The sequence below is a fragment of the Scyliorhinus canicula genome, chromosome 2 (genome assembly GCF_902713615.1).
Source record: "Scyliorhinus canicula chromosome 2, sScyCan1.1, whole genome shotgun sequence".
Taxonomy (NCBI): Eukaryota; Metazoa; Chordata; class Chondrichthyes; order Carcharhiniformes; family Scyliorhinidae; genus Scyliorhinus; species Scyliorhinus canicula.
Window position 1 is genome coordinate 127,746,259 of NC_052147.1, and position 27,397 is coordinate 127,773,655.

Genomic DNA, 27,397 nt, shown 5'->3' on the forward strand with positions numbered 1-27,397 from the left:
TTAGCTTGATCTTTAAATGTAGCTCCCAGACCCAGACCAGCAGTTCCTGATAGTCCCGGGCTGGGACGTTTGTTTTGTGTCCCATGGTAGTGGCTTTATCTTCAGTTTCAAATAGGGTCCCAGGTTCGATTCCCAGCTTGGGTCACTGTCTGTGTGGAGTCTGCACGTTCTCCCCGTGTGTGCGTGGGTTTCCTCCGGGTGCTCCGGTTTCCTCCCACAGTCCAAAGATGTGCAGGTTAGGTGGCTTGGCCATGATAAATTGCCCTTAGGGTCCAAATTGCCCTTAATGTTAGTTGGGGTTACTGGGTTACGGGGATAGGGCGGAGGTGTTGACCTTGGGTAGGGTGCTCTTTCCAAGAGCCGGTGTAGACTCAATGGGCCGAATGGCCTCCTTCTGCACTGTAAATTCTATGAAATAAAGCAGTTTGACCTTTCGCTCTGCGCCTCCTGGAATTATTAATTTAATTGGCAGCGAGGATCAAATATGGGATTCGGAGCAGCCTTTTCCAAACTCCTCGACAGCAGCTCTGGTTAGAAACAAAGCAAAAAAACCAGAAACTCCCTTGTTTTGGAAGCTGGAGCCTACTCCAGATGTGGAGGACTGGCATCAGTGCACTGACCAGATGCGCTACTTCTTCCGTGCCAACAGCATAGAAGGGGATGACAGACATAAAGTAATCCTTTTGACAGCATGCGTTCGACATTATTAACTGTTTAACTTATCCTGAATATTATGATACCAGACCAGGCCCCAACAGTGGTTAAGATCCGGGACAGAAACCTGAATATTTTAGTTTAATTTTGTATGGCTGTGAGGTAAGGATATCTCACTCCAGGAGTGATTTCATGCAAATAGGGATACGGTATATAAAAACAAATGTTATTACACAGTATTAAAATATCTTTAACGCACACAAGAAAATAGTTTACAATTACCACTTTAACAATGCTAATAAATTGTGACACAATAATCCTTAACTGCTTTCTTTATGTCAACTCAAAAAACAAAACCATCTAAGATCCTAATCCATTTTTAAATAGAGTTAGCACTCAGGAATACTTGCTGTATACAGATATCTTGTACAGTATAATCCAATTTGAGAAAGAGAGGCCTTTTGAGGCTACTTAAAGAAAGAGACCAGGTGCCCTGACAGAATAATGCACAATATCTTTTTTTTGAAAATATTTTATTGAAGCATTTGTAATTTTCACAGTTTAACACATTAACATTTCATAAAAGAAAAACCTGCGTGGGCTGACGCATGCAAGAAACCTAAAAAACAATGTCCCTGCTGCCCACGCCCTATTCCCTAATTAGCCATATACTGGGTTCCCTGTACTTATCTAACACTGCCATGCCTCCTATTTTCTTCCCACCCCCCCTTCTCACACCCCCACCCCCTCCTTACTGCCGACGTTCAGTTTTCTTTGAAGAAGTCGATGAACGGCTGCCATCTCTGGGCGAACCCCTGAGTTGATCCTCTCAGAGCGAACTTGATTTTTTCCAGACTGAGGAACCCTGCCATACTGACCCACACTCCTGACTTTGGGGGCTCCGAGGCCCTCCATCCCAGCAAAATCTGTCTCCGGGCCACCAGAGAAGAGAAGGTCAGGACATCGGCCTTCCTCCACCCCCTTGGCCCCCTGATCATCTGGTACCTCAAATATTGCCAGTTCTGGACTCGGAGTTACCCTCCCTTCCAGGACTTCTAACATAACGTCCGCAAATCCCTGCCAGAATCCCCTCAACTTCAGACATGCCCAGAACATATGCACATGGTTCGCTGGGCTACTCCCACACTGCCCACATCTATCCTCCACCTCCTCAAGAACCTGCTCATTCGGGCTACCGTCATGTGGGCCGTGTGGACCACTTTGAACTGGATCAGGCTAATTCTGGCACTGGACGAAGATGAATTGACTCTCTTCAAGGCTTTTTCCCACTTTTCCATTTCCAGCTCTCTTCGCAGCTCCTCTTCCCACTTCCACTTCACCTCCCTGATCGGAGGCCCTTCCCACTCCATTAACTCCTTGTATATCGCCGAAATCCTCCCCAACCCCAGTTTTTGACATCACCTTATCCTGTAATCCCCTCGGGGGAGGCGAGGGAAGCTTGGAACCTACCTCCGGACAAAGTCCCGGACCTGAACATATCGAAACCCATTCCCGCCTGGTAGCTCAAACTCCTCCTCTAGTGCCTTCAAGGTCGGAAAGACCTCCTGGATAAATAAATCCCCAAATCTTTCGATCCCTGCCCTGCTGCTACCTCCTGAAGCCCCCATCCAGCCTCTCCAGGACAAACCAGTGATTGTTACAAATCGGAGACCACAGTGACGCCCCCTCCAGTCCCATGTGCTGCCTCCATTGCCCCCACACCCTTAGGGCTGCCAGCACCACAGGGCTTGTAGAGTACCAAGCCGGCGAGAATGGCAAGGGCACCGTTAGTAAAGCCTCCAAACTCGTACCCTTGCAGGATGCCGCTTCCACTTACTCCCAGGCCGACCCCTCCCCACTATCCACTTCCTGACCATCGATATGTTGGCCGGTAATGCAGAATCTCTGGCTGTATTTCTTCAGAAACCTTCTCAACTCATGTTCCAGCCAAAAACTAACACTGAAAACCTTAACACTTGACTCATTCAACCATTGGCTCCTCCCATCATCTTGCTAAGATTAACACAATTTCTCTAATTAACTACTCTGCAGGCATCTTCTTAATATAAATAAAAGTCCATTAGCCCAAATTTCTATGATACTTTAATTGCACCTCTGGCTCCAACCAGGATTTTATAAACATGACTGCAGTAGTCACAGGTGTGTCTCCTGTATCATTGCCACGTCTGCCTTTAAGCTTTACAGATGCACGAACACAAGAGGGCCTTGACTGGCTCATTCAACCCTCTCACATTCCATGTGATCAGCCTGGTTGAAGTGGGGGGGGGGGGGAGGAGGGAGGGGGGGGCCTTTCTAGCCCTTCCTCGACCAGACCCCAGCCCACATCCCGCATCTCTTCAGGCCCGCCCTCAGGCGCCCACCGTCATCGACCTTCTCCCTGTCACTCTTCGTTCAGTCTCTCCCCTGTCAGCAGACTTCTGCTTCCCCTCCCTCTCACATACCCCCACCCCATAGCAAAATAACATGCCCAACCCCCAACAACACACTCACCACCTGCACACCCCTCATTGCGCCTCCGTGAGCTAGCCCGCCCAGCTAGCCTGGTAGCCCCTGCCCATGGCGCCAAGCATCCTACATCCTACTGTTTCCCCTGCCCCTCCCCCCCGCAAACCTTACAAACCCCAACAAACACAAAGAAGAAAAATCAACCCACTATCCCCCATCAAGAACGAAACAAACCCAAAACAGAACAGAGCAACGGCCCCAAACATAGTGCAAAAGTGGTTCATACAAACCAGAAGAAAACCAAAATATAAACACTCCCTCCAGAGTTTAATGTCCTCATTCTCCTGCCAGTCCATTGTCTCTAATAAATTCCATCGCCTCCTCTGGCGATCCAAAGTAGAGTTCCTGGCCTTCGTACGTTACCCACAGTAACTTGCCGGGTACAACATGCCGAACTTCACCCCCTTCTTAAAGAGGACCCACTTCACCTTGTTGAGGCTTGCCCTCCTTTTGGCCAGCTCCGTACCCAGGTCCTGGTAGACACGCAGCTCGCTGCCTCCCCATGTACAGCACCTCGTCTGCCTGGCCCACCTCAGAATCTGTTCTTTATCCAGGAACAGGTGCAATCTTGTCCCATGTTCGATTCCTCGCTAGTCACTGTCTGCAGGATCTCCCCGTGTCTGCGTGTGTTTCCTCCGGGTGCTCCGGTTTCCTCCCACAGTCCAAAGACGTGCAGGTTAGATGGATTGGCCAGGCTAAATTGCCCTTAGTGTCCAAAAGGATAGGAGGGGTTATTGGGCTACGGGGATAGGGTGGAAGTGAGGGCTTAAGTGGGTCGGTGCAGACCCGATGGGCCGAATGGCCTCCTTCTGCACTGTGTTCTATGTTCAATCGCACCACCATTGCCCTCGGCGGCTTGTTTCTCTCCAGCTTCCTCATAAGCGCCGTGTGTGCCCGGTCCACCTCTAAGGGCTGAACAAATGCTCCTTCACCTAGCAGCTTCTCGAAAATTTGTGCCACATATGCAGCAGCTCCCTCACTGCCCTCCGGCAAGCCTACGATCCTCAAATTCTGCCTGCGCGACCTATTCTCCAGGTCCTCCACTTTATCCTGCAGCCTCTTCTGTTGATCTCTCATCAACCCCCCATCTCTGCAGCCATCGAGGCGAGCTGCTCCTCACGTTCTCCCATCGCGTCCTCCACCTTCTGAATCGCCTGGCTCTGGGCCTCCAATCTCCTTTCCATGCAGTCGATCCCCGCCTTCATAGGATCCCCCACCCTGGCCAGGTCCTCCAAGTTCTCCTTCCTCTGCTGGACAAAGTTCTCGTGGAGAAAGTTCACTAACTGCTCCGCCGACCTCTCGGCCGTAAGGCTAGTTGCCTGCCCCTCCGCCATCTTCCCGTGTGTCGCAGGCTCCCCACCAGCTTTCCACAATTGTCCTCTCCTTTTTCGACCACTTCTGGTCCACAAATCCATAAACCGGTGGGATACTCTCTTCTTCCACCTCTCCTGCACTTTATACCTCACTCAGCTCTGCTGTTAGCCAGGGAGAAGGTCCAAAAGGTCCACCACGAGCGGGAGCCACCAAATGTGCGACCACTCACTCCATGGTCGCCACCGGAAGTCCCAATTATATTATTCTTAAGCTTACATTCAATCTCCTTTTCTCCCAGTGCTAACTTTAGTGGATTAAGCCTGGATGGATGTTGCTTAATTGGAGTAGCATCTCCTATACCTACATCATGTAGAATGATTTTTGTACTTCCTAACAAAACAGAAAAAGACAAAAAACAAAAAAGAGAAATCACATTTCTGGGAATGTCCTCGAAGCCCCCTAACAATCCAAGAGAAATAGAAGGGCAGATATGGAAGCAAATTTCAGTGAAGTGTAAAAATAATAGGGTAATAATAGTGGGAGATTTCAACTTCCCCAATATTAACTGGGTTGGCTATAGTGTGAAAGGTTTAGAGGGAGTGGAATTCTTAAAATGTATCCATGAGAACTTTTAAAGCCACTACGTAGAAGGACCTACAAGATAGGGGAAGGACCTGGACTTAATTTTCAGTAACGATGCTGAGCAAGTGGTTCAAGTATCAGTGGGTGAACATTTTGCAGACATGTATTTATAACTCTATTTGATTCAAGGTTGTTATGGAGAACAAAAATGGGCCTGAGATCAAAGTTCAAAACTGGAAGAAGGCCGAATTGAATAAGATCAGATATGATTTGGCCACAGTGGAATGAGAGAGACACCTTCAGGTAAATCTGTAACAGAACAGTAGGACGCATTTAGGAAGGAAATAGGGAGAGTACAGTGCCAACAAGTTCAAATCACTAAAAGAGTGGGACCACCAAATCCAGGGAAGCCTGGATAGTGAGGGATATATAGCATTGGATAAGGAGAAAAGGGGAGTCCAAATACAGATATTGAGGGCTCAAAACAGGAGAAGCCCGAGAGGCGTAGAGAATGTGCAGACAGAACTTAAAAAGGAAATTGGGGAGCAAAAAGGGTGAAATAGATAAGGATACAATAAAGGAAATTCCTGACTTGTTTTACAAATACATTAGGGTCAAAGGACAACTAGGGAAAGAGTAGGGCCCATTAAGGACCACAGTGGTAATTTGTGTGTGGAGCCAGAGGATGTAGATACAATTCTAAATTAATACTTTGTGTTGGTGTTCACGCGTGAGAGGGACAGTGTGGGAATAGAGATCAAGGAGGACTGTAATAAAATTAAAGAGATTAATTTTCAGTAACGATGCTGAGATTAATCAAGAACAGCCAACATGGTTTTGTTAAATAGCGAGGAGGATAGCCTTCGAATACAGGGGAAGCAAGACGGGCTGATCAGATGGGCTGATCAGTGGCAAATGGAATTCAATCCGAATAAGTGTGAGTTGAAGCACGTGGCCACGACAAACAAGGCTAGGGAATACATGATAAACAGCAAGACCCTGGGAAGCACCGAGGATCAGAGGGAGCTTGGTGTACATGTACACCTTTCCCTTAAGCTAACTGAGCAGGTGAATACAGTGGTTAAGAAGGCATATTGATACTTGCCTTTATTAGCAGAGGCATAGGGTGGGATTCTCCGACCCCACACACCCGGTCAGAGAATCGCCTGGGTTCAGCATGAATCCAGCCCCGCCATCCTCCAAATTCTCCACCCCCCCAAAAATCAGCCCGGCGTGAGTCGCACCACCCGCCTCGGAGAATGGCAGGGTCCGTCGTGACTCAATGGGTCCCGGGGCTGCCTGAAATCTCCGGCCTGCGATGGGCCGAAGTCCCGCCCATCTATTGCCAGTCCCGCCGGCGCAAATTGGAGTAGGTCCTTACTGGCGGGACCTGGCGGCGCAGGCGGCCTCCGGGGTTCTTGGGGAAGAGTGGGGAGGATCTAGCCCGGGAGGTACCCCCACGGTGGCCTGGCCTGCGATCGGGGCCCACCAATCCGCGGGCGGGCCTATGCTGTGGAGGCACCACTCCCGGTGAGGAAACAAAGCCCTCTGCGCATGCACGGGGATGACGCCAGCACACGCTAGCGTTGCTCCAGCGCATGCGCCAATTCGTACTGGCCGGCGGAGGCCCTTCGGCGCCGGTTGGCGTGGCGCCAAGCCCCTTTCCCGCCAGCCGGCAGGGTGGAATCCACTCCGGGGCGGGCCTAGCCCCTGAAGGTGCGGAGGATTCCGCATCTTTGGGGAGGCCCGACGCCGGAGTGGTTCACACCACTCCATCCCACCGGAGTTGCCCGCCCCGCCGATTACGGAAGAATCCCACCCATAGAGTTTAAGAGAAGGGAGATTATGCTGGAACTGTGTAAAATGTTGGTCAGGCCACAGCTAGAGTATTGTGTGCAGTTCTGTAATCCACATTATAGGAGGAATGTAATAGCACTGGAAAGGGTGCAGAGGAGATTTACTAGGATGTTGCCTGGGCTGGAGACACTTGAACAACTATTGCTGTTCATACACACGTGACTGTTGACTGACATCTGCACAGCAGGAACTCCTTACAGACCCTCCTCTTATACCCTGACCAAGATGCTTTACCCAAACAGGGCCCGTCTCCACATCTGTACTGTTTTCAGGGTGGTGGACCCCGTTCCTTCATTCATCTTCCCCCGCAAACTCAAATTCCAAAGAATCACATTGGACTCAAAATATTTCTCCCATGTGCTGCCAGATCTGAGTTTTTCTAGCGCTTTGTTTTTATTGCAGATCTCCAGACTTTTGCTTTTATTATTATCTAAGGCCACTAATACTCCTTGCTTTGAGTATTTGTGTTTGTGGCTGGAATCCTGCTACCACACTCTAAGACTGGTTTGTGTTTCAGGGACATTTCTATACCTGCACTCTGATTTCCTCCTCCACCTCTTTGCGTTTATCTTCCTTGATGAGTTCGGCAACGTGCTTCTGGGGAAAGTTCAACTCCTCATTACGATTCTGCCATATCACTGCAGTTCAGAAAGGAGAAAAGATGTTGGGGCTTTATTCACAAAGAAGACAACCAACATTTTAAATAACACCAGTAATAATTCTCATTGTTTTTCCAGGGGTAATAAAGATTGACCCCCGAACTTCCAGTCGCGGCCACGAGCTGAACGGTCGCACGAAAGGTGGATCTTGTCTAAGAACATCAACTAAAGCATTTTGTACCCAACAATCGAATGGCTTCCTTCTCCACTGTAGGGATGTATTCCAATATCCCAGAAACAGCAACTGCTGGTGTAATATATTTCGTGTATGATTATTGCGAAATGGGTATTAGTTGATACTAAAGCAAAGCACCATCACTCTCTGGTGTCTTTTCCTCGTGCACCAGTTATATAATGATGTTCATTTGTTGGCAACTCCCTTATTGTACCTCTTGTGTGTACAGATATGAGCTAAATGTAACCAAGAAGATGCTCTTTCAAAATAGACCTTGAGGGCATGATGCACAGTGGCTATTTTGTAAATTAGAATCTTGATTCAGTGTTGACACTGAGCTAGAAAGCTGCACATCACACAAGCTAGAATGTGTGATAGGACTGGCTCTTAATTCACCACTCAGTAATAAATAACAACAACCAATACTTCAACCTTTTTTTTGTTCAAATACAACTTAAGGACAGAGTACATTATTGTATGACTGGGTGTTTTCGCAATTCAAGTTGATGCATTAGGAATATTTCACACATCCACTATTTGTTTGAAATATTAGAGATGCCGATTTTTTTTTTTCTTTCAGTGGAGGTGTGGCAGAATGTTGGTTGCACAGCCTTAACTAATGAAGTTCTATTTTGGTTGCAGTTGTGATGGTCCATTTTCCTTCCATTCAGGGTTCGAATCCTGTTTAGAGACTAAACTTGTTTGTGACCAGTGTGGAAAAAATGGTTTTTGAGCAATATGTTCCTTTTGTAAAAACATCTTTGGTTTACTGAAAAATCCTCAAGGCTTTATGGTTTGAGTTATAAGGAGAGGCTAGATAGACTAGAGGCGGGATTCTCTGCTACCTGGCGGGGCGGGCGGTACCGGCACTGAGGAGTGGCTGAGGAATCCTCCGCACCTTCAGTGGCTAGGCTGGTGCCGGCAGGGTTGGCAGGGTGCCAGCCGGCGCCGAAGGGCCTCCGCCGGCCGGCGCGAGTTGGCGCATGCGCAGGAGCACCAGCATGTGCTGGCGTGAGCCCAGCACATGCGCAGGGGAATTCTTCTCCTCACTGGCCATGGCGGACAGTTACACCGGCCGGCACGGAGGGAAAGAGTACTCCCACGGCACAGGCCCGCCGGCAGATTGGTGGGCTCCGATTGCGAGCCAGGCCACCGTGGGGGCACCCCCGGGGCCAGATCCCCCGCGTTCCCCCCCACCTCCCCCGAGGACTCCACAGGCCGCCCGCAGAGCCAGGTCCCACCGGTACTGACCTGGTGTAATATAAGCCGGCGGGACTGGCCAAAAACGGGCGGCCATTCAGCCCATCGCGGGGTGGGTAATCGCCGGGGGGGTGGGGGGGGGGGGGGGGGCGCTGGCAATGGCCCCCGACCAGCGTGGCACGATGCCCGCCCCTGCCGAAAAACTGGCACCGGAGAATCCGGCAGCCGGCGTCGGGGCAGATGTGCGGGATTCATACCGCCCCCCGACGATTCTCCGGTCCAGTGGGGTGTCGGAGAATCCCACCCGTGGTCTGTTTTCCCTGGAGCGTAGGAGGCTTAGGGGTGATCGTCCAGAGGACTATAAAATAATGAGGGGCATAGATAAGGTAGATAGTCAACATCTTTTTCCAAAGGTAGGGGAGTCTAAAACGAGAGGGCATAGGTTTACGGTGAGAGGGGAGAGATACAAAAGTGTCCAAAGGGGCAATTTTTTCATAGAGGGCGGTGAGTGTCTGGAACGAGCTGTAGAGGCAGTAGTAGAGGTGGGTACAATAGTCTTTTAAAAAGCATTTAGACAGTTATACAGGTGAGGTGGGTATCGAGGATATGGGCCAAATGCGGGCAATTTTAACCCGCTTAGTGGTTAAAAACTGGGAGGCATGGACAAGTTGGGCCGAAGGGCCTGTTTCCATGCCGTGAACTTCTATGACTATCATATCTAAATGGGCACCAAAAGTACTCATAATCCCCCAGACTAACCACCCACTGACCGCATAGATGGGAAAGAATCAGCCGGCAGCCGGAAAACCAGTAAAGATGAGGGCAGAAAACCTCAGCCTCAGAGCAAAAGCACGTGTAAGGACCCGGTGAGAGTCGACCCCGCGGAGCTCCCAGTGCAGTCCCAAGCGCTGATGGATCAATTGATGTGCTTCATCACCTCCCAGCTCCAAAGACTTAGGGAGGAGATCAGAAGAAACCTCCTGGCAGCCATTGAGGTGGCAGTGGGGCCCGCGACAGCCCCCATGATGGAAGCATTGGACAATATGGTGCGGAGGTTAGAGGGCCAGGTAACGACGACACAGGACCTCAAAAAAGCTGCCATGGACCAGAGAGAAACGGATCGCAGCACTGGAGGCTGAGGAAGCGAGCACAGAAGGTATTGAAGGATAAAGTCGACGACCAGGAGGGAATGGAGGGGAGAAACCCCACAGAATACATTGCAGTGATGTTCGGCAAGGTGGTCGGTGAGGAGGGCTTCGCCAAGCCCCTGGAGGTAAACTGCGCCCACAGGTCGCTTCGGCAGCGGCCCAGGACTGGAGAATCACCACAGGCGATAATAGTGAGGCTCGACAGGTACCAGGATAAAAAGTGGATCCTGCGGTTGGCAAAGAGTGTGAGAAGGTGCAAGTGGGCAGGACATTCCATCCGCTTGTACGAGGACATTGATGCTGACCTGGCCAAATCGGGCACAATTCAACGGGGCCAAATCCATACTATACAGGGTGCAGTTTGGCATGCTCCGCCCTGCCAAGCTCTGGTAAAACAACACTACTTCGATCTATTGGCCCCAGAAGAGGTCAATACGTTTGTCCTGAAAAATGAACTGTGCAACTAATGATACAGGGTAATGGCAAGAACAAGATCTGCTAAAATTTCAGAGGGGCAGTGGTGACCACAGACAGAGGCGCGGAGAGAGGGGGGAGAGGAAAATGGGAGTTAATTGGGGGAAATCAGTCTGTTGGGGAGACGCTACACTAGCGAGCAGGCTTACGTATAGGAGTACTGCGAATGAGGTGGCCACAGAGAACTATCCCAGAGGGAGCGACCGAGCACCTGGAAGAAGGGGAAGGAGAAAACAGAACGTCAGAGGAAATAAGGATGAAGTGGAGGGCTTTTCTGTTCAGGGAGGTTTGGAAGTGTCACCAGGGATTGCTGCTTGAGATACCGGAGAGTTTGGAGGTGTGACCCGGCATTGCTGCCCGGGATCCCGGAGAGTTTGGAGCTGTGACCCGGCATTGCTGCTCGGGATCCCGGAGAGTTTGGAACCGTGACCCGGCATTGCTGCTCGGGATCCCGGAGAGTTTGGAGGAGGTCTGACCCGGCATTGCTGCTCGGGATCCCGGAGAGTTTGGACCTGTGACCCGGCATTGCTGCTCGGGATACCGGAGAGTTTGGAGGTGTGACCCGGCATTGCTGCTCGGGATCCCGGAGAGTTTGGAGGTGTGACCCGGCATTGCTGCTCGGGATCCCGGAGAGTTTGGACCTGTGACCCGGCATTGCTGCTCGGGATCCCGGAGAGTTTGGAACGGTGACCCGGCATTGCTGCTCGGGATCCCGGAGAGTTTGGAGGAGGTCTGACCCGGCATTGCTGCTCGGGATCCCGGAGAGTTTGGAACTGTGACCCGGCATTGCTGCTCAGGATCCCGGAGAGTTTGGAACCGTGACCCGGCATTGCTGCTCGGGATCCCGGAGAGTTTGGAGGTGTGACCCGGCATTGCTGCTCGGGATCCCGGAGAGTTTGGAGGAGGTCTGACCCGGCATTGCTGCTCGGGATCCCGGAGAGTTTGGAACCGTGACCCGGCATTGCTGCCGGGATCCCAGAGAGTTTGGAACCGTGACCCGGCATTGCTGCTCGGGATCCCGGAGAGTTTGGAACCGTGACCCGGCATTGCTGCTCGGGATCCCGGAGAGTTTGGAGGTCTGACCCGGCATTGCTGCTCGGGATCCCGGAGAGTTTGGAGGTCTGACCCGGCATTACTGCTCGGGATCCCGGAGAGTTTGGAACCGTGACCCGGCATTGCTGCTCGGGATCCCGGAGAGTTTGGAGGAGGTCTGACCCGGCATTGCTGCTCGGGATCCCGGAGAGTTTGGAGGAGGTCTGACCCGGCATTGCTGCTCGGGATCCCGGAGAGTTTGGAACCGTGACCCGGCATTGCTGCTCGGGATCCCGGAGAGTTTGGAGGTGTGACCCGGCATTGCTGCTCGGGATCCCGGAGAGTTTGGAACCATGACCCGGCATTGCTGCTCGGGATACCGGAGAGTTTGGAACCGTGACCCGGCATTGCTGCTCGGGATCCCGGAGAGTTTGGACCTGTCACCCGGCATTGCTGCTCGGGATCCCGGAGAGTTTGGAGGAGGTCTGACCCGGCATTGCTGCTCGGGATCCCGGAGAGTTTGGAGGAGGTCTGACCCGGCATTGCTGCTCGGGATCCCGGAGAGTTTGGACCTGTGACCCGGCATTGCTGCTCGGGATCCCGGAGAGTTTGGAGGAGGTCTGACCCGGCATTGCTGCTCGGGATCCCGGAGAGTTTGGACCTGTGACCCGGCATTGCTGCTCGGGATCCCGGAGAGTTAGAACCTGTGACCCGGCATTGCTGCTCGGGATCCCGGAGAGTTTGGAGGTGTGACCCGGCATTGCTGCTCGGGATCCCGGAGAGTTTGGAGGTGTGACCCGGCATTGCTGCTCGGGATCCCGGAGAGTTTGGACCTGTGACCCGGCATTGCTGCTCGGGATCCCGGAGAGTTTGGAGGAGGTCTGACCCGGCATTGCTGCTCGGGATCCCGGAGAGTTTGGAACTGTGACCCGGCATTGCTGCTCAGGATCCCGGAGAGTTTGGAACCGTGACCCGGCATTGCTGCTCGGGATCCCGGAGAGTTTGGAGGTGTGACCCGGCATTGCTGCTCGGGATACCGGAGAGTTTGGAGGTGTGACCCGGCATTACTGCTCGGGATCCCGGAGAGTTTGGAACCGTGACCCGGCATTGCTGCTCGGGATCCCGGAGAGTTTGGAGGAGGTCTGACCCGGCATTGCTGCTCGGGATCCCGGAGAGTTTGGAACGGTGACCCGGCATTGCTGCTCGGGATCCCGGAGAGTTTGGAGGAGGTCTGACCCGGCATTGCTGCTCGGGATCCCGGAGAGTTTGGAACCGTGACCCGGCATTGCTGCTCGGGATCCCGGAGAGTTTGGAGGTCTGACCCGGCATTACTGCTCGGGATCCCGGAGAGTTTGGAACGGTGACCCGGCATTGCTGCTCGGGATCCCGGAGAGTTTGGAGGAGGTCTGACCCGGCATTACTGCTCGGGATCCCAGAGAGTTTGGAACGGTGACCCGGCATTGCTGCTCGGGATCCCGGAGAGTTTGGAGGAGGTCTGACCCGGCATTGCTGCTCGGGATCACGGAGAGTTTGGAACTGTGACCCGGCATTGCTGCCGGGATACCGGAGAGTTTGGAACCGTGACCCGGCATTGCTGACGGGATCCCGAAGAGTTGGAACGGTGACCCGGCATTGCTGCTCGGGATCCCGGAGAGTTTGGAACGGTGACCCGGCATTGCTGCTCGGGATCCCGGAGAGTTTGGAACCGTGACCCGGCATTGCTGCTCAGGATCCCGGAGAGTTGGGAACCGTGACCCGGCTTTGCTGCCCGGATACCGGAGAGTTTGGAACGGTGACCCGGCATTGCTGCTTGGGATCCCGGAGTGTTTGGAACTGTGACCCGGCATTGCTGCTCGGGATCCCGGAGAGTTTGGAACCGTGACCGGAGAGTTTGGAGGTGTGACCCGGCATTGCTGCTTGAGCTTGAGGATTGAGTTGCCAGAAATGTGTGTAATGTGTTGTGCAATTTCAAGAAGGAATTAGATTATAGTCTTGGGACTAAAGAGTTCAAGGGATTTTGGGGGGGTGGGGGGGGGGGGGGGTGGAGGAGGCTGGATCATGTTTTGAATTTAAGAAAAAATGCTGGAAAATCTCAGCGGGTGTGGCAACATCTGTAGGGAGAGAAAAGAGCTATCGAGATGATCCTTTGTCAAAGCTAGAGACAGAGAAATTGGGAAATCTTTATACTGTGGAGTGAGAATGAAAGATGAGTCATAGCCACAGAAACCCAGGGAAACCGGGTGCTAATGGCCACAGAAACCAAGGGGAAAGAGTGTTAATAGCAGTCCCCAGAGAGGACAAAAGATGTGAAAGGTCAAACAGCAGAGAAACGAACATCAGAGGGTAAACTGTGACAGATGTAGATGTGGGGGTGGGGATGAGGGAAGCAAAAGAGAGAAAGGCTAAGAAAGGTGGATAAGATATGAGGGGGGTTAACTATATAAATAAAGACAGCATAGTGGTTAGCACGGTTGCTTCACAGCTCCAGGGTCCCAGGTTTGATTCTTGGCTTGGGTCACTGTCTGTGCAGAGTCTGCGCGTTCTCCCCATGTCTACGTGGATTTCTTCCGGGTGCTCCGGTTTCCTCCCACAGTCCAAAGATGTGCAGTTAGGTGGATTGCCCCTAGTGCCCAAAAAGGTTAGGTGGGGTTATGGGGACAGGGTGGAGGTGCGGGCTTAGGGTGTAGGTGCGGGCTTAGGTAGAGTGCTCTTTCCAAGGGCCGGTGCAGACTTTATCGGCCGAATGTCCTGCTTCTGCACTGTAAATTCTATGATTCTATGAAGAAAGAAAGAAATGGTAAAAGACAGTTAAAATGAAATGGGATGAAAACAAATGGGTCGAGGTGGGGTAGAGCTAATCATTGGAAGTTGTTGAATTCGATGTTGAGACCAGAAGGCTGTAACGTTCCTAACCAGAAGATGAGATGTTGTTCATCCAGTTTGCATTGAGCTTCACAGGAACATTGCCGCAGGCCAAGGACAGACATGTGGGCATGGGTTTTGAACTTGATGATCAGCCATGATTATAATAAATGGTGGAACAGAGGGAGAATTCAGAACATCCAAATCACCTAACAGCAAGTCTTTCGGGACACGTGGGAGGAAACCGGAGCACCCGGAGGAAGCCAAAGCAGAAACTGGGAGAACGTGCAGACTCCGCCTCGGTATACCTGAAAAGGTGCCGGAATGTGGCAACTGGGGGCTTTTCACAGTAACTTCATTGTAGTGTAAATGTAAGCCTACTTGTGACAATATAGATTATTATAATAAAGCAGGCTCGAAGGACCGAATGGCCTCCTCCTGCTTCTTTTTTCTTTGTATGTTTATACGTAGAACATAGACATGGCTCAGGGTCCACTGAAAGCACCTGACCATCCTGGAGCTGATCGAAAGCCGATGAATACTTCACCTGTCCTGGGACAGGGTGGAAGAATCAGTGAAACCTGTGAAATTTTTCTTTTCTCAAAGTGATTAAAAATACAGTGTAAAACCTGCCATTACCGCTCCACCCAGAGATCACGCTTTAGCAAAAGAAATTGGAAAATTCTACACTCTCTCTCTTCTCACAGAACAATTTTGTCACCACAGGAATCAGTCTTGTGAGCCAGCAGTGCCGAGTGGATGATCCATCTCTGTCTCCTCCGGAGGTCTGCCAATCACAGATGCCAGTTTACAGCCAATTCAATTCACCCCACGTGATATGAAGAAATGGCTGAAGGCACTGGAGACTGCAAAGGCTATGGGTCCTGACAATATTCTGGCAATAGTCCTGAAGACTTGTGCTCCAGAACTTGCCGCGCCCTTACCCAAGTTGTTTTTTTATGATGCCATAACGAGTTGTATCAAAGAAGCTTGGGTTTAGTTACAAGGCTATATTACACAGCTATCCCAACTGGGCCTCAACAGGTCGGTGCTGAACTGACCCACCTTATATGCAACATAGATTGAGTTTCTCCCACCCACTTACTGAGGGAGCTCGTACTCCGCAAGGGACACAGGGGAGACAATCATTCCCACCCTGCAAGTCCCCTGTGGATTATGACAACCACCCGCTCCCCGCCCCCCCCCCCCCCCCCCCCCCCCCCCCCCCCCCCCCCCCCCCCCGAAGTACAAAGGACCCCTGACGATCGTGGACGAGGAAGACAACGTTGGACCCTCTATAGTGCAGGCAGAGAATCGTGTATCCAAGGCTCTGGGTCTGGCAGCATATACCGCGAATGGGAACCCAGTTTCCTAAAGGAACGTCGTGGCGGTTGGTCGGCTGAAGGCACAGTGGAATCCTCTATTTCAGAAGCGTCTATTTATCCATGTCATCCGAAGAGACAACAGCCTGCATGTTTGCGTCGAGACATCATTGGGTGCCACAAAGTTGGTCAGCGTCAGGTCTGGATGATCCAGGACAAGTCGTACATAAGGAACCTTACGAAGGAGCGATCTGCACGACCGAAGGTGATCCAGATGCCTTTTCATCAGCTGGCCACTAACTTGAACCTGTTAGAAGACTGGCTCAGTCTGATGGATGACAGTTCCCAAGAGCCAGCAAGTACCATCTGCAAAGTTGTAGACAAATACCACGTCACCAGGTGTGAAATGCCCGGCAGTAAACATTGAATAGGGCAATGCCCTTGCAATCCTGGTTATGACGCACCTTCGCGCCAGTATCGGGAAACAGCAAGCTAAGGCGGGTACAAAGTTGTCGGCCCATGAGCATCTCAGTCAGGGCCACCCCAGTCACCACGTGTGGCGTGGTCCGATAGGAGAATAGGAAACCAGCCAGCCTTGTATCCACTGAACCCAAAGTCTGCTTCTGGATCCCCCGTTTAAACATCTGCACAGCCCGCTTTGCCAACCCGTTCGACACCGGGTGGTATGAGGAAGTACACACATGCCAAACATCATTGGTCTTCAGGAATGCTGAGAACTGCCAACTTGTGAAAGAAGCACCATTGTCCATGACGAGGACCTCAGGACTGCCATGCATCGAGAAAGATATACTCAACGGTCGCACGGGAGGTGATCTCCGTCATTTTGTGGATCTCTAATCACTTGAAATGGGCGTCGATTAAAAGAAGAAACATCGAGCTTAGCAAAGTCGGCGTGCACCCGAGCCGAAGACCAAGCCGGTCAATCCCAAGAGTGAGTGTGAGGGGCACGGCCAAAGGGAGCTTATGATGCTCCTGACAGACAGAACCATGCTGAGCCATCATCTCGATGTCAGCATTCAGGCCCAGCCACCAGATATCGCTCCACGCCAACATCTTCATTTTGGACACCCCTGGGTGCCCGTTGTGAAGGTTTTTCAAGACGAGCACTTGACTCTTCACCGAGATAACAAACCGCATGCCCCAGAGTAGAACATTGTCCTCCATGCTCAGTTCAGACAACTTCACAACTCACCCGGTAGCTGTCGATGCTGGCCACCCTATAACATAAGATGCTGCAACTTGGCAAGAATAGGGTCCATCTGTGTCCAGTCACGAACACGCGATGCGGTGACGGGCAGGGAGTCCATGGAATTCAAGACTTTGTTGGTTTGAGGGGCGCGCAGCATTGGCTGACAAAGGTAGAAGGCTCAGCAAGTCAGCATGTGCAATGTGGGTATCTGGCCAACGTTTAAATGTGTATTCATAAGCAGCCGGAAACAGGACCTACTGCTGGATCCATGCAGAGGCAATGGACAGGACTGCCTTTTCCTCGGGCAAAGACCTAGCAAGGGCTTATTGAAGGTTAAAAATCATAAAGAAGGTGGAAGCAGTTCATTGATTTTTTCAAGGAGAATGGAGGGGTCAGTAAGGGGAAGAGGAGGTTTGGGAGGGGTGGGGTAAGGGGATTAAAACTGAGAAGGCGGGTTGTGGTGGGGGTTGGTATTAGGGTGATTTGGAGATCTGTGGTTATTTGTTGGGTTGATGTGTTGTTTTTCTGGTATTCTGAGCATATTTGTAAATCATAAAGAAACACGAAACATTAATACGGGCTGCTGCTTCCTATAGCTGGTGAATTCCCACAGGCAGAAACAAGTTCATAGAAACCTGTCGCTAAGATAAGAATTCAAGGATTTTTTAATTACAGCAAGGATATAGTCACAAAGCTTTCACACAAATATTCAATTATTAATTTGATCATGCAGCAGCGGATCTTACAAAACACAGGACAATGGGATGGGAGTAGAGGGATCACAGCTCAAGCATACATTTAATCTTATGTACGTCTAGCAGGTTGTAGATAAGTAGAGGTAAATAAATGCATGGCAATATTAATTAATTCATAGGTATCTCTATTATGATTGGTAATTATATACTCATATGTAATGCATTATGTAATCCTAATTATTAGTTGTGAATGGACATAGATAATTTCTAAACAAATGTATTGTTTTGATTTGTTTATGTGAATTACTTGAGATAGTACACAAAAGGTACAATATTCCTTTATTTCTTTTGATTGGAGTGTGGACAAGTCATCTAGTGGTAGCCCCATCCCCCCCCACCCCCCCCCCCCCCCCCCCCCCCCCCCCCCCACCCCCTCCCGCCGCTATAGCTTGAATAAAGTTCTGAACTGAAACTCTAACTGTAAGTGTTATCTGGTCAGTTGGGAGTGAAGAACGTTATAGTTGAATAACTAATAGTGAAGCTCCCGTAACACTTATGGTCCACAACAATGAAGAAATGGCAACCGTAGACATATTGATGAAACGTTTTCACTCCACAGACCACCGCCAGACCCTCCCTTCTCAATCTGCGCGTATTTACATTCAGCCGCCACCAGCGTACGGGAGGCAAAAGCGATTGGCCACTCCCAACCAGCCGCCATTCGATGGGGCAGGACCGTCTCAATTCCGTAAGGGGACGATCAAAGGCTTGGCCAGATCATAGTGGGTTATCACCCCCCAGGATGACAACGGTCTTTTGACATGCAGAAAAGCCCACACTTGGGCACCACTCCATACACAGGCCTGGCATTTCTTAAGGAGCAGATGCAAAGGAGTCAGTATGGCCACGAGATTCAGAAAATAATTTCTCATAGTAATTAACCAGCCCCAAAAACAAGCAAAGTTCCGTGGCGTCCTTCGGAGCAGAGGCCAACTGGATGGTTAGTACTTTCTCAGCAACCGGGTGCAAACCATCACGGGCAACTGATACCCCAAGTAGACCACCTCCTTAGTGTGGAACGCGCACTTCGCACGGCATAGGTGGACGCCATATTCCGAGAAGCGCTGCAACACTGCCTCAAGGTTCCCAAATGTTCTTGATTGTTAGTCCCCGCAATCAGCATGTCATCCAAAAATACTGTGACACGCGGTAACACCCGCAGGATATTCTCCATGACTCGTTGGAAGATCGCACACACTGATGACACCCGAAAGGTGACCGGGTGTACTCGTAGAGTCCCCTGTGAGTATTTATTGTAACATACATACATCTGTCAAGTTCGAGTTGCAGATACACATTACTCATACCTAGCTTCGTGAACAAGAGTCCACCAACCAACGTGGCATAAAGGCCCTCGATGCAGGGTATAGGGTAGCGATCCAGCCTGGAAGCCGTATTGACCATCAGTTTAGAATTCCCGCACAAACAAACTGTTCCGTCCGGTTTCATGACAGGGACCACTGGCGCCGCACAATCTGCGAATCCCATGAGCCGAATCATGCCCAAACTCTTCAATCTGTTGAATTTGATCTCCACCTTCTCTGCTTAGGTGTAGGGAACTGTACACGCCCAGAAGTATCGCAGCTGAATCTCTGGGTCAACCTAGATTTTGGCCACGGCCCTTTTTATGGTGCCCAAGCCGAGGTGGAAGACTTCAGGGTAGTTGCCAAGCAGCTCACACATGCCACCCCATTTGGAGAATGTGCTGCTAGTCAAAGCACAAATGGCGTAATCAATTGCGGCCCAAAAATACTCAGGTAGCTGCTCCCCTGTATACGTAACCGACCGAGCCACTGTGTCCTCCAATGTCAAAGTTTTTTTTTTAAATTCATGTTTTATTTCGTTATTCTTTCATGGTATGTGGACGTCCCAGGCAAAGCCAGCATTTGTTGCCCTTCCCAATTGCCCTCGTGAGGCATTTTAAGAGGAAACCACATTGCTGTGGATCTCTAGTCACATGTCGGCTAGACCACATAAGGATGACAGATTTTCTTCCCTAAAGGTTATTAGTGAACCAGATGGGTTTTTATGACAATTGACAATGGTTACATGGTCATTAGGCTTTTAATTCCAGATTTGTACTGAATTAAAATTTCACCATTTGCTGTGGTGGGATTCAAACCAGGGTTCCTAGAACAATACCCTAGGTTTCTGGGTTACTAGTCCAGTGACAATACCAGTTTGCCACCACCTCCCCATGTGGTCAAAGGTGCTCTGTGCCACAACAGGAACCATCAGTATCCACTCCATGTTCAATAAATGCCGGTCACCTGCATTGGAACCCGAATGGGGGGCCACTCAATTCAACAGCATCACAGCCTCTTCTGCTGGCTCATCCAGATGAAACGTCCGGTCCCCAGGAAAACACCAACCCTGCCAGGATGCCTGGACCGCTGTGGCCCTCGCTGCCTGTGGTCACACCTGGGCAAGCGGCTGCCTGTTGTGTACAGACCTTCAGCAGACTCTGCGGGCATCTCCCGCCTTGACAGGCGGGCCTGCAATCGTAGACCGGAGTCTCTATCGACGGTCGGACTGGGTGAGGGAGCACCCCAGGAGGGACGGCGCCCCAGGATGTTCACATCCATCCCCTGTGCTTCCTGCATCCTACGCTCAGCATTCTCACAGGATAAGGAGAGCTGTAGCACCTGTTGCAGATTCATGGAGCGGTCGGCCAAGAGCTTCCTCTGTGACTCCGTGGTGTTGTTGCCGCAGACCAGACACATTGCATCTCAGACAAAGCAGTTCCATACTCACAGAAATCGGCACTTTTTGTCACTCTGGAGACAAACACGGTGACTAGCTCACATGAGGAAGTTTTTTGAGGAAATACTGCTGAACGATAACGGATGGCGTTGGGTTAAAATGCAGACCCACAAGCCTCACGAGCTGGTCGAAGGTGTGGCAGCCAGGCTCTACCGGGTACGTACGGTTCCAAATTGCCCTGTACGTATGGGCAGCGCAAGGGGTCAGCAAGATCACCGCCTGGCGATTGTTCTCTGTGACATTATGTGAACAAAAGAAATAGCGCATCTGCTCCGCGTATTGTTTGCTGTCCTTGACTCCGGAGTCAAACGCATCAAACCGCCCGAACAGAGGCATGGTGAAAGAAACAGGTTCAATCCTGGATCCACCAAGTCAGGGAGGTGGCTCAACCGACAGGCCTGCAGCGTCGACAGCAAATCAGATTACTCTTCGCCACCTGTTTTATGATGTCACGGAGAATCCACAGGGCGGCATGTTGCCACAATGGTTAGCACTGCTGCCTCACAGCACCCGGAAGCCAGGTTCAATTCCGGCCTTGGGTCGCTGTATGTGTGGAGTTTGTATGTTCTTCCTGCGACTGCGTGGGTTTCCTCTGGGTGTTCCGGTTTCCTCCCACAGTCCAAAGGTGTGCATGTTAGGTGGATTGACCATGCTAAATTGCCCCTTAGTGTCCAGGGAAGTGCAGATTAGGTTATGGGTAGTGTGCTCATTCAAAAGGTCAGTGCAGACTCGATGGGGCATATGGCCTTCTGCGCTGTAGGGATTCCACACCAAGTTGCATCAAAGAAACTTAGGGTTATTTACAAGACTATAATACACAGCTCCCGGTGAGTCCCAACTGGGTCTTAACAGGTCTGTGCTGAACTGGTCGATCTTGTATGCAACAATGATTAAGTTTCTCCACCACCTTGATAAGGGAGCTCGTATTCCGCAAGGAAAGGCGATCATTCCCATCCCACAATTCCCATGCAAGATTTTAAAAGGGGTTTCTGAACAATTGGCCCTGTCTTCAGCTGCTGCTGGACTAGATTTTCCTGCAGTTTAATCTGACTGTGCAGGGAGAAAAGTCTTTACTTTGGATCTTTAGACAGAGTCCTTCAGGTGAGAAAGATAGAAAGATCAGGGCTGTGACCCTCCAGCTTATGATCAAAACAAAACTGAAAGCAAGATTAAATTATCTTTGCCCTGAAGAGCATTCCTGAACAGTCAACACCAATCAGCAAACATTATCAGCAAAGGGCCCGGCCATGTAACACAGCTCACTGGCTGCCAGCCAAGTCCATCAAGATGAGTTATCCCTGGAAGTTCCTGTTACTAAAATTAAAGGTGAAGTCCAACTTAAAGGTATAGGTCCCATTAATTGTCCAGGTACAGAAATTGAAATAACCAAAAGAACAGAAATTAACAGGGAAAAACAAGGAATAGACAGGGATTAAACAGGAGGATGCTTAGAGTGTGGCAATTGGAGGTCAGTCATCTCAATCCCAGGGCATCACTGCAGAGGTTCCTCAGGGAAGTGCTCTAGGCCCAACCATCTTCCGCTGCTTCATCAATGACCTTCCTTCCAACACAAGATCAGATGTAGGGATGTTCGCTGATGTTTGCACAATGTTCAGCACCATTCGCGACTCATCAGACACTGAAACAGTCCACGTGCAAATGCAGCAAGAACTGGACAAGATCCTGGCTTGGGCTGACAAGTGGCAAGTAATACTTGCGCCAAACAAGTGCCAGGCAATGACCATCTCCAATAAAAGAAAATCAAAAAATCATCCCTTGTCATTCAATGGCATTACCTTCACTGAATCCCCCCTATCAACATCCTGTGGGTTACCATTGAACAAAGAATGTCCATAACCTACAAGGCACAAGTCAGGGGTGTGATGGAATTCCCCCAATTGCCTGGATGACTGCAGCTGCAACAACACACAGGACACTTGACAACCTCCAGGACAAAGCAGCCAGCTTGATTGGCACCCCTTCCACAAGCATTCACTTCCTCCACCACCGTTGTGCAGTAGCAGCAGTGTGTATCATCTACAAGATTCACTGCAGAACTAACCAAGGCTCCACAGTCAGCACCTTCCGAACCCACGACCACCACCATCTAGAATGACAAGATCAGCAGATACCTGGGAACACCCCCTCCTGGAGGTTACCCTCCGAGTCACACACTATCCTGACTTGGAAATGTATCGCCGTTCCTTCACTGTCGCTGGGTCAAATTCCTGGAACTCACTCCCTAACAGCACTATGACTGTACCTACACCACATGGACTGCAGCAGTTCAAGAAGGCAGCTGACCACCACCTTCTCAAGGGCAATTAGGAATGGGCAACAAATGCTGGCCCAGCCAACAAAGCCCACATGCCATAAAAAATGAATTTAAAAAACCATGTAAATGCTACAGCACAAAAGGAGGTTATTTAGCCTATCATCTCCGCATTCACTAATGTAGCATTTTCCCGCCTTCTTCCTGTAACCCTACATTGTTTTCCTTTTTAGATAACGGTTTAATTCCCTTTTGGATGCTTAAATTGAATGTGCCTCCATCATAATCTCAGGCAGTGCAATTCAGACCTCACTGCACAAAACAATTTTCCCTTGTAGCTTTTGCTTCTTATAACAATTACTTTTTGTGCCCTCTTGTTCTCGATCATTTCACAAATGGGAATAGCTTCTCCTCAACAAATTATGTCCAGTCCCCTGATGATTTTGAATGCCTCCATCAAATCTCTTTTCAGCCTTTGTTTCTCTGAAAGTACTATTACTACTCTCAAAATCCCACTTTCATCTTTTTCTCAAGCTACTGAAAATCTGGCCTTTGGAACACAATAGTCACCTTATCAATGTGAACCACAACTTCTGGAACACTCCTTTCACCCCTGCAGAATATTATGCATTCTCTCTATGTTCCAACACACCATGCAGGATTCACAATGGCAGTAACAAGATTTCTTGTTGGTCCCCTTAACTATGGAATCTCCAATCGAACATAGAACATACAGTGCAGAAGGAGGCCATTCGACCCATCGAGTCTGCACTGACCCACTTAAGCCCTCACTTCCACCCTATCCCCGTAACCCACTAACCCCTCCTAACCTTTTTTTTTGGTCACTAAGGGCAATTTATCATGACCAATCCACCTAACCTGCACGTCTTTGGACTGTAGGAGGAAACTGGAGCACCCGGGAGGAAACCTAGGCAGACATGGGAGAACGTGCAAACTCCGCACAGACAGTGACCTAGCGGGGAATCGAACCTGGGACCCTGGCACTGTGAAGCCACAGTGCTATCCACTTATGCTACCATGCTGCCCCAAATAGCAACTGTATTTTTATGCTTTGCTGTTCCCTCTTGTATAGTCTCTTGCCCTTTGGTGCCAGGGTATCATCACTTCCAGCAACTTCTAATACCAAGTACCTGTCTGGAAGAGTGGCACACACTGATGCTCAACCACGATTCTAGATGTCCTTCAAGCTTGGAACCTCTGAGCTGGAGCAGCTGGTGACACATGTGGTCACCCAAGACACATGAAACATCTTGACGTTCCCACATAGTACAGTAATCACAAGCAATAGGTTTCAGATGCCCATCAGTGAAGTAAAAAACAACTCTGTTTGCAATAAGAATCATGTTTAAACTATTCATTTTAATGAATACTGTTCGACATGTTTGTTTTTGTTGCATTCTTCAGAAATCCCTGTTATAACATCTCTGTCCCAGTCATATTAACGGTTGCAGTAATGCACTCAAATGTGACCAAACATTATCATCATGTACATAATTTTTTCTCACCTTCATATGTGCTTTGACCTTCTGCCATTGTTGAGAGGAAATTACTTGGAACCATTTTCCAACCCTCCACTTCCTCCTACGTTAAAAAAAAAATTAGATTTTGCAAATGTCACGTGTGTTCAACAACAAGTCAATGTTTGTTTTATTTTTAAGATTTCCTCCCTTGGAATTCTAAATTAACCTGGGATTTAAAAAAAAATAATAGTTCAAGATAAAGTTGAAGAAGAAATCTTTATTGTCACAAGTCGGCTTACATTAATGCTACAATGAAGTTACTGTGAAAAGCCCCTAGTCACCACACGGTGCCTGTTCAGGTACACAGAAGGAGAATTCAGAATGTCCAATTCACTCCAATTCGGAGTGTGCACCGACACATGAAAGTACCTGACGGACCTACCTAATAAATAGCTAGGGAGGACGGGACGAGACGGGACTGGATGGACGGACTTCCCAGTTATGGTCTCACCAAAGTTCTATAGAACTCCAACATGACCTACCTGCTTTTGTAATCTATGTCTCGATTGATAAAGGCAAGTGTCCCATATGCCTTTTTCACCACCCTGACAACCTGCCCTCCCGCCTTCAGAGATCTATGGCCAAATACGCCAAGGTCCTTTTATTCCTCTGAACTTCCCAGTGTCATGCTGTTCATGGAATACTTCCTTGTAAAATTACTCCTTCCAAAGTGTATCACCTTGCATTTATCAGGGTTAAATTCCGTCTATCGCTTATCTGCACATTTGACCATCCCATTGATATCTTTCTGTAACCCAAGACATTCAATCTCACTGTTAACCACCCAGCCAATCTTTGTTTCATCTGCATCCTACCCTCCACATAGTCATCTATGTTGTTTATATAAATGACAAATAATAGGGGACCCAGCACAAATCCCTGTGGTACACCACTGGACACTGGATCCCAGTCGCTCAAGCAGCCTTCTGTCATCACCCTCTGTCTCCTACAGCTGAGCCAATTTTAATCCACGTTATTAAATTGCCCTGTATCTCATGTGCATTTACCTTCTTTATCATTCTCCCATGTGGAACCTTCTCAAAGGCTTTGCTAAAATCCATACGAACTGTATCAACTGCACTACCCTCAGCTACACACCTAGTCACCTCCACAAACAATTCAATCAAATTTGTTAGGCCTGACCTCCCTCTGGCAAAGCCATGCTGACTATCCCTGATCAAACCTTGCCTCTCCAAGTGGAAATAGATTCCCTCCTTCAGAATTTTCTCCAATAGTTTCCCAACCACTGATGTGAGACTCACTGGTCCTAGATCCCTGGCTTACCTTTCTTACACAGTGGAACCACATTAGCTGTTCTCCAGTCCTCTGGCATCTCCCAAATGGCAAGAGAGGAATTAAAAATTTGGGTCAGAGCCCCGGCAGTCTCTTCCTTTGACTCCCACAGCATCCTGGGGCACAATTCATCCGGACCTGGAAATTTGTTCCCTTTTAAATCTGCCAACACCTCCAATACTTTGTCACTCTCGATGCCAATTTGCTCCAGATCCTCACAGTCTCTCTCTCTGAGTTCCATACATACCTCCTCATTCTCTTGGGTGAAGACAGATGGGAAGTATTCATTCAACACCCTACCAATGTCCTCTGGCTCTATCCACAGATTGTCCCCTTGGTCCTTAATGGGCCTTACTCTTTCCCTGGTTATCCTCTTTGTGTATGTGTGTGTGTGTGAGAGAGTGTGCATGGAATTGGGGCAATGTGTGCATGTGGAGGTGGGGAAGCACGTGTGTGTGTTTGTAGTATGGGCTGTGTGTGTGTGAGAGAGAGAGAGAGAGAGAGAGAGAGAGACTCCTGTGTGTGTATATGTATGTGTGTGCACGTGCAGAGCGGGTAGTGTGTGTGTACAGAGGCAACGGCAGTGTGTGCATTTTCATGTGCGTGTAGAAGGGGGGCACTGCATTTTTGGAGGAGGGGACAATATCTGTGTGTGGAAGGGGGGTTGGGGGCAATGTGTTTATGTGGGGTTACGGGCCAGTTTGTGTGTAACACACTTCCTCCACCATTGATGTATAGTAGCAGCAGTGTGTACTGTCTTTACAATGCACTGCAGCAACTCTCCAAGGCTCTTTCAACAGCACTTTTCAGACCCACAACCTCTATCACCTAGAAGGACAAGGGCAGCTGATGTATGGGAACACTGACACCTGCAAATGCCCCTCAAAGTCGGGCATTATTCTGACCTGGAATTATATTGCCATTTGTTCACAATCAAAATTCTGGAACTGTCTTCCAAACATCACTGTGCGTATTCTTATAACACATGGACTGCAAAAGTTCAAGAAGGCAGCTCACCATCACCACCTCAAGGGCAATTAGGGATGAGTAATAAACGCTGGCCTAGCATTTGATGCCTAGGTCTTATAAACAAATTAAAATAAGAAGGGTTTAAGACAAAACCTAACATTTGCAACCATACCTCTTTATTTGCTTTCCCCTTCTTCTTCTTCTTCTTTTTCTTCTTCTCAGTTTTGCTCTTTTTCTCTTTCTTTGTCTTTTTCCTTTCTTGTTGTGCAGCAAGTTCTTGAAGTACCTGAGGAGGGTGGATAAGCTATTAATACACTGACAAATATTTTGGACTAAAAGCCCCGGGCAGGATTCTCCCGTACCTGGCAGGGCGGGGGGTCCCGGTGGGACGGAGTGGCGTGAACCACTCCGGCGTCGGCCAGCCCCAAAGGTGCGGAATGCTCCGCCCCTTCAGGGGCTAGGCCAGCGCCGGAGTGGTTTGCGCCCCGCCGGCAAGCGTGGAAAGCCTTTGGTGCCACGCCAGCTGGGGCCGAAGGGACTCCGCCGGCCGGCGTGGGTCCGCGCATGCACGGGAGCGTCAGCAGCTGCTGACGTCATCCCCACGCATGCGCAGGGAGGGGTTCACCTACGCGTCTGCCATCGCAGAGGCTGACACGGCTGGCGCGTAGGAAAAGAGTGCCCCCACGGCACAGGCCCACCCGCGGATCGCCGGGCCCCGATCGCGGGCCAGGCCACCGTGGGGAATGCCCCAGGGCCAGATCGCTCCGCGCCCCCCCTCCCCCAAGGACC

General features: G+C 50.0%; 1 protein-coding gene across 3 annotated transcripts in view; it reads right to left on the reverse strand.

Annotated features, from left to right (window-relative positions):
* Positions 1-27,397, reverse strand: part of iqca1 (IQ motif containing with AAA domain 1) — a 200,030-nt gene that overhangs the window by 115,160 nt on the left and 57,473 nt on the right. For all 3 annotated transcript variants that reach the window (XM_038786291.1, XM_038786292.1, XM_038786290.1), the window contains 3 exons: positions 26,781-26,894; positions 24,332-24,407; positions 7,465-7,571 (listed from right to left, as the gene is read on the reverse strand). In XM_038786291.1, coding sequence (XP_038642219.1) covers positions 7,465-7,571; positions 24,332-24,407; positions 26,781-26,894 — 297 coding nt within the window. The remainder of the gene's footprint in view (positions 1-7,464; positions 7,572-24,331; positions 24,408-26,780; positions 26,895-27,397) is intronic.